Genomic DNA, 8,183 nt, shown 5'->3' on the forward strand with positions numbered 1-8,183 from the left:
ATTTCAGCACTTATAAAGATTCTCCAAGCATTCGAAGCTATCTGACTAATGGATAGACCCAGAAAATCAGCCAACTGATGGTGCAAGGCCATCAGCGGCAATCTAAGCCCCGCAGCAAACATGGTATCGTACATGCCAACGTCAGCGGTTCTCCCTAAGTAACATCTCTCTTTCTCCCTAAGGAGACGGATTAGGATATGGTCTGGGATCTGATAACGGGTACGCAACTCCTTAAAAACCTTATCACTTATCATAGGTAAAAACTTATTGACGGCCCAATCCTCAGGGCGAATGAAAGGACGGTTATCCCCGGGACCCTCTGAGGTCCCTTCACAGGATTCCTCGTCACCATCAACATCATCCCCGTCACTTCCACTTCTCTTTTTTCCCTCTTCTACTTCGTCCTCCCCTTCGTCTTCTACCTCCTCACTCCCCTCAACATAACTCTTAACATCGCCGTAGGGAGATTAGGCCGATGTCTCTCTCTCTGATGAAGGTGAGAAGTCCTCGGACTCATCACCCGAACCAAAGGCCTCGTCGTAGCCCGCTCCTTTGCGGACTAACGACTCCTCACACAATGCGTCACTTGACATCTGACTACCTACAAGTGACGGATCCAATCTAAGTACCTAAGTTGACGTCCTCACTAAGGAATTATTCAACCATAAGCAAAAATACGAGGAAAAAAAAAAAGAAGGAGAGGAATGGAACTTACTGGTAAGTTAGCTTTTTGAAGAAGAACAGCCTTAAGGGTAGCGACAGACAAGCTGACGGAAGTAAAGGATGAGTTGACGAAATTAAGGGCGACGTGCTTTCTCTCTCAAAGGTCAGCAAGGATGAAATAGGGAGAATGAGGAGGAGGCGCCCTATATATATAGAGCAAAAGTGCGCAGAAGACGAAGCAACGCCTTCGTCAGAAGTAGAGCCAATGAGAACACGCCACTTGTCCAAAGCATTAAATGTACGGCAGCTCGAGGAGTTCCCTGTAAATGATCTTTCCGCTCCTCTAAAAAATAAAATATAATAATAATCAGTCAATAAAAGCTTAACTCCATAACTCGTCAGTCTAAAAAGTGACGAGAATATGGAGTAGGGGGCAACTGATGTGGATAAAAATAGAGATTACTCACAATAAGATACAAGCAAACGGTCAAAAGCGGACAGATACAATTAAACCTGTCAGCCTTCATTTACAGGTATCGACGAAAGGGATATTTAGGAAGAGGCACCTGAAAGGCATACCCAAGGGCTAACGACTTCATGAAGCTGACGAGGTTAAGGCTGAAGGGGTAGGGTAAGCTGACGACCTTAGTAAAGGATTGCTTGCCATCCATGATTGCGTATATAAGGAAATGTCTTGCTCTTCACATTTAGTGATACCCAAAGGGATTCTTATATGGAAAGGATTCCGCAAAATACGCCCAAGAAGACTCCTATAAGGAAAAGACTTCTAGTCCAAGGAAAAGATGTCAACCCTCTACCACTATAAAAGCCCCAGTACCCTCACAGACCAAGATACGCATAATTTACCCTCTATAGCACTCTAGAGTTGTGAGAATAGTTCTAACTTGACTTTCGGAGGATATTTAGCCGGCACCACACCGATGCTCTCTGTTAGGTCTTCTCTTTTTGTTATGCAAGTGCTATTTTGAGTGTGCGAGGACTGTGTGGCTTACTGGTGATTTTTTCGGCATCATCAACTAATTAGATATTCCCATTTGAAAAGAAAGAAAGGAAAAAAAAAAAAGTGGTAAAAATTTAATAAAAATGATAGTAGAGCTTATAAATCTTGTACATCAGTTTCAAGCAATGTCAAAACGCAAGGGGATGATCTTGTTTCCAATTTGTAATGAGTAGCTTCGACAGCTAACCATTTAGCTATTTTGTTGGACCTAACAGAGCAATCCAAGAACCTCATCCACCGGAAACCACCTTGAAGAGCCGGAATGTGGAATATCGTTCATTAGATGTTAAGTGCGTCTAAGGAACGATATTTGGGTTCTTCGATCAGTTTGTTTTAATATATTGGTAGACAAGATCTTAAACCTTATATATTCAAGGGGTAAGGTTGTTTATTTATCTTTTATAGTTGAGATAGGTAATGAGTGGAGAAGGAGAAGATGGAGTTTGAACTTTTAACCACAGATACTACATATAATATTAAATCTCATAATTAAGATTTATTTGTGCAACCATTTTATTTCATTAAGATTGTTTCGATCAAATTACATGAAAGAAAATGGATCAAGTTTTATTTGAATGGTCTAATATTTCTATCACTATACGGTTTTCTCTAATTGTTATTGTTCCACCATATTTGTTTCTGAAGATACTCGATCACATTCTTGTCTAGTTGAAAGGCCTTGGTGAGAACATCAGCATTGATGAGAGGATCAGACCCAAAGACTGCATTTGCTATGGTGATAACTCCCGGATTTTGACTATTGAAACGAGAAAGTGCAACAGCATTGGTTTCCCCTATATTGATCTCGAAGTGAATGAGACTAAATGGGAATACAATGACGTCTCCCTTGTGTAGAATTTTGGTAAAGAGACGATTGGGATTAGATGTGACAAAGCCAGCGTAGAGCGTACCCTCTAGGACTTGTAAAACCTCTGTGGCTCGAGGGTGAGTGTGAGGAGGATTTACACCATTTGGTGCAAAGTCAAGACGAGCCAAGGATATGTCTAGAGTGTTGAGGCCTGGTAGGTTGTCCACAGTGATTCGAGTGACATTTGACCCAAGTGGATTTGAGGTGCTTCTGGGAATGTCTAACCCGGGTAAGAAAAAATCATCAACTCTGACAAGATTTGGGTCCTTGCAGAATTTTCCATTGACAAATACTGTAGTAAGAAAAGTTTGTTATGTTCACATGTGCATGGGACAATTTTATAACAATGTTTGATAACATGTCATGTAAAAGATAGAATATTTTGTCCATATCCTTATATGTTATTCCATAGATTCCTCAATTAAATTCAAACACATGACTACATTGATCAATATAACACAATCAATGTTACATTTTCTGAATGAAAATTAAATTCAACACAACCATGTGTTTAAATTTAATTAGGAATTTAAGATACAGCACCTAAAGCTATACCTGAAGTTTATCTATAATATTGCCTCGTAGCATAATTTTATTCCTAAGTATATTCCTAACAATAGAAAGATCAATCCAGGATCTTGAAATGAGTGCTAATTATACTAAAAACAACGAGTATGTACATACCTCCTGAACTGGAATCATTAACTGCAACACAGAAGTCTTGGAGAGCACTAGGGTCAAAGGCAGAGGCAAAAGGAAATGCCAAAGCTAACAGGGCAAGAGTAACAAGGTAAGGAACACTTCTCATCATATTTGAGGCTATCTTTACTTGATATTCTTTCTTTGTATTATTGATTTTTGTGAGGTCAATTGTAGCATTGGTTACACATGTCTATTTATAGAGGAGAAATCAGTGAAACAGTCTATGTTTTCCCATAAGACTTGGTAATGCTTCAACGGTAACTTTATATATATATATATATATATATATATATATAAAAATAAGTTAACCATTCCTGTACTACTTCTAGCTGCACATGTTAAATATATATATATATATATATATATAAAAATAAGTTAACCATTCCTGTACTACTTCTAGCTGCACATGTTAAAACTCCAATCAAATTGGACCACTTCAACGCCGCCATGCAGTTTTTAATTAATATTACTTAGCCTTATCCATAAAATAAATCTCACATAATGAAATTGACATTACTCGAGCGCCCATTTATCGGTGTGAACTGACGAATATAACTGCACTTAGCACAAGTTCTCAAAATAAAAAAATTTTGGCTTATCTGTTTTAGGATTTTTTTTTTTTTTTAATTATTACAAAAAATGGTCAGTCTTCTGGACGAAGAGTCCTTCCGTTGGTGGATATATAAATATATATATATATATATATATATATATTTTCTAGTGTTTAGTTTGATTTGAATGTTTCCTGGAGCTAAAAAAGCTTCAAAGGCATTTGGCATATTTAGAAGCCTCTTGGAAAATTTTGCTAAATAGCATAATTTTAGGAAAAATTTGTTATATAGCACTTGGCCAAATTTATTTAGTTATGTAGCATATTTTTAACTTGACTTCCAACAAAAATGCCACATAACTAAATAACTTTTGTCCAGTGCTTTTTTCCTAAATTATTCCTAAAATTATACTATTTGGCAAAAAATGCCGAGGTCTCTTTCTTTCTTTCCTGTTCCTTCCCCTCCCTCATTTCGTATCATTCTCTTATCTTCTTATTTTTTGAGATAAAGGACAGAAATTTTATTGTTAAAAACAAAATAAAAGTAAAAGAAAATACAACAACAGTGTGTATGTGTGTGTATATATATATGTTGGGAGAGAATAAACTCTCAAAAAAATTTACCAACACCAAGAAAATTTACAAATTACGACAATAGTACATCTTTTTTTTTTTTTTTTTTTTTTTTTTGAGAAAGTTTCAATCTATGACGTTTGCTCATAATGATAACTCTTTATTATCAGACCAAGACATCAATCGGTTTTTGGTGTAGGCAGAGATTGAACCTCAGATCTCTTATTCAACCATCAAAAACTTTACCAGTTAAACTAACTAGAATCCACAATGGTACAAAGTATTGTAGGTATTGTAGCTGATTTATTAGTTATAAATACCTATATGTATTTTCATATAATGTGCGCCGGCCGTCATCTGATCCATTCTTTAAGTGATAGAAAATTAAAGCCCACTGCTTTTTACAGTTTTTCTGATATACAAGCTTATCACCTTTTAAAGAAAAAATAAATTAATTAAATGAACTAAAAATAATCAAGATCCACTTTTTTTTCTTTTTTTCTTTTTTTTTTTTTTTCACTAACTTACCAATAAAACACAGCAACAAATATAGAGAAAATCTCAGTACACTATTATAAGCATAGAGAAAATCTCATCCCTGCTTCAATTTTCTATCACTCTCTTGGCCGATTGATGTTTAGTTTGGCTGATTGAATGTGTTGTTTGCTTGGTATCCTAGAAAGTGATAGAAAATTAAATCTAGAATGGGGATTTTCTTGATGTTTCTTCATCCCTCATTTTTACTTTTTTTTTTTTTAAATTCATTTTATTTATTTTTTTCCTCTAAATTAAAACACTAAAACTGAGGAGAATTTTAAGTTTTTTTTTCCCCTTTATGTGGATTTTTTTTTTCTTATGATGGTAAGGTAGTTTATTTCAATAGCAATTAAATATATTTTTTTATTATTTTATTAGTTACCTTTGTCAAGTAAGTATTATGTCAGCAAGTTTTGTAATTGAGATGATAGGAAGGACTGAAGCAAACACTTTTGAAAAACTCAAGGACCAAATAGAAAGGTAGCAATGTATCTTAGATTTAGACAAGACCCTTTTTTTTTTTTGGTGGAAGAGACAAGACCTAGTTAAACTATATTATGCTATTATTATTAGTTTCCGGTTATTGAGTGTCTTTACGGTATTTTTTAATAGATTATTTTAAGAAAGTTTTAAGACTACTTTCATAATAAATATATATGAAAAATGTTAAAAATGTTAGTTATTTTTTTTAATAAAATATTTCTAAAATATCTTTTAAACTAATGCCCTTAAAACATTAGTTAACTTTGCCCCAGTTATTATTGATACCAAAGTTGTTTAAGTGCTTATGTGTAGGCCACGCAGCTTTTAGGTCCGAAGTTTCAATTACTGAAAGTTCAAATATGTGTATAAACACCCTTGAACGTTTAGACCCCTAATATACAAATTAACCAATTCAAACTTTATGTCAAACAACTAGTGTGCGGAAAATGAACAAAAGCTATAGAATAGAATTGGAAAACAATCTAAGCCATATTAAAATCACAACCACAGCAGAAAATAAAAGGCAAAGATTAAGGGAAGAGAGATGCAAACACAAGGACAACACACGATGTGTTATCGAAGAGGAAACCGAAGCTCTCGGCGTAAAACCTCTCCGCCGCCCTCCAAGCAGTCAATAATCCACTAGAAAATACAGTTAGGATACATGGACAGCAATAGACCCTCCAAGCCTAATCTACCCAGTGCACCTAAGCCCTCCAAGCTTCTTGCTCCAACGAGGTTGCGCCGAACCTTTTTCTTTTCTAGCTTACCGGATTCCGCTACTTGACCATAGCATCCGCCATCCTTGGCATCTTCCAATGCTTCCCAAAACTCCAAAAACACTCAACACTCTAAATGGGTGTGGGTAGTGTTTGGATAGAAATCTCCTCTCAATAGGTATGACAATGAGAGAGGGAATGAGAAGAGACTACAAAGATTTCTCTCTAAGAATGAATAGCTCTCTCTAATTGAGTGGGTGTTTTGAAAAAACCTATCTTAGGATTTTTCTTTCTGAATGGCCACACATATTTTGTGGGAATGAGGGGTATTTATACTGGTGTGTGAATAGAATGCAAAGAGTCAGTTTTTCCAAAAACAGGTTTAGCTGGCAACTTGACCTCGCGACTTAACTGAGTCGCGAGTTCAAGTCACGAGCTAGCTAAATGGCCAGTCTGGATTTTTGTCCTGTAGTGCTCCAACTGGCATGACTGTTCAGCTCCCCTGCATGCTCTGCACGTGTGCAACTTTTGGCGGCTTGCAAGCCGCGAGCTTCCCGCGAGACCAAGCCGCGAGTCTCTGCTTCACTGCACAGACTTGAGCATTTCTTCACACTCTCTCACACACTACCCTTACATGATTCCCACCTAAATACAAGGTTTCTAAGTGCTATATTACAAGCAAATTTGTCACGGAATAAAGCCAACACATGGTTGATTAAATTCAACCTTACAATTACGAACAATAATTTGACTTTGAAAAAAAATTAAAACATTAAGAAAAATAACAAATAATTGTGGACATTCACAACTGATGTTTGAAGTAATCTTTTATGATTATCAAACAAAAAAAAAAAAAAGTAATCTTTTATTGCATAAGATCCAAACTTAAAAATGTAGCACATGTGGTTGAAATGATCAATTTGATCCCCGCAATCATATTGATCATATATTAGAGTAAATTCCATTAACATAGCTTGAGATTTGAGTTAATATCAATCAGACCCAAAGTTTTTCAAAACTAACCAATTTGATTTCTAAAGCCAATTTAATCCCTAAAATAGTTAAGAAAAAATAATTAACTGAGACTTAACAGTGTTTAGGGAATAAGTTGGCTTTAGAAATTAAATTAGTTAATTTTAAAAAATTTTAAACCTGGTTGATATTAACCCAAATCTAAGAGTATGTGAGTGGAATTTACCCTATTATTATGTTTTCCTCTGTTAAGAATGAATTTTTCTACTTCGTCAACTACGGGTTTCCGACACTTATAACAGAAAGAAAGGTAAGGAAGGTAAAACGCTGACTGATAATGACTATTTTGTCTAAAGTTTTCTCAAGTGAATGTTTCCGTAGGTAAATGCTTCCCCAGTTATATGTAAAGTGGGCAAAAGTCAACAATTTTTATTTTTGAATTTTGACCATATCATAGACTACTTGCAGACATTGCTTAACGCATCAAGCTGACCCATAATATATACATCAAGCTGATTCAACTCTTTGTTTGGAGTTAAGAAATTTAATTTGTTAATGGTTCATTCACACGCCATTAGGACTTCTTCTTGCAGTTGTAAGCCACATGAATACGTGTCTCTATTCAAATGGATAGGAGGCTTTAGGGTAGGACCTCGTGCCTTTTTTTGTTTTTTGGGCAAAAGGACCTCATGCACCTCGAAGGTTAAAAGTGTGTGTAAAAGCATTCACAACAGTGGAGCTAACTATTTAGCTATTTAGTTCCACTAAAACTTACTTTATTTATTTTACTTATACATATGCTGCAGCAGTGGATCTATTTTAGCTTTCATCACAATAAAATAATATAAACATCACAATAAAATATTATAACCACTACAATAAAATAATATATCCCACTACCTAAAAAAACATCCACAGCACTAACCACAACCACCTGGTCCACCTCTACCATCAGCCACAGCCACAACCACCACCACCACCACCACCAATCCATAGCAGGAAATAAATAAATAAACCCAAATCTCCAATCTTTTTCCTTAGCCACCGCCACAACCACCACCACCACCACCACCACAGCAAAAAAAAAAAAAAAAA

The 8,183-nt window shown here is 35.6% G+C and overlaps 1 protein-coding gene across 1 annotated transcript; it reads right to left on the reverse strand.

Moving 5' to 3' along the window:
- Positions 1–2,293: 2,293 nt before the first annotated feature.
- LOC115986667 (germin-like protein subfamily 1 member 11) lies at positions 2,294–3,363 on the reverse strand. The gene is made up of 2 exons (XM_031109900.1): positions 3,237–3,363; positions 2,294–2,844 (listed from the first exon to the last, which is right to left on the reverse strand). The coding sequence occupies exons 1-2, from the start codon at positions 3,361–3,363 to the stop codon at positions 2,294–2,296; spliced, it is 678 nt and encodes a 225-aa protein (XP_030965760.1).
- Positions 3,364–8,183: the final 4,820 nt, after the last annotated feature.

This window comes from Quercus lobata, chromosome 4, assembly GCF_001633185.2.
Source record: "Quercus lobata isolate SW786 chromosome 4, ValleyOak3.0 Primary Assembly, whole genome shotgun sequence".
NCBI classification, from domain to species: Eukaryota; Viridiplantae; Streptophyta; class Magnoliopsida; order Fagales; family Fagaceae; genus Quercus; species Quercus lobata.

Bases quoted from the DNA above. Each gene is read 5' to 3' on its own strand.
- LOC115986667 (XM_031109900.1), bottom strand. From the start codon at position 3,363: ATGATGAGAAGTGTTCCTTACCTTGTTACTCTTGCCCTGTTAGCTTTG. The intron at 2,845-3,236 runs GTATGTACATAC...TTCTTACTACAG, and splicing joins TAATGATTCCAGTTCAGGAG to TATTTGTCAATGGAAAATTC.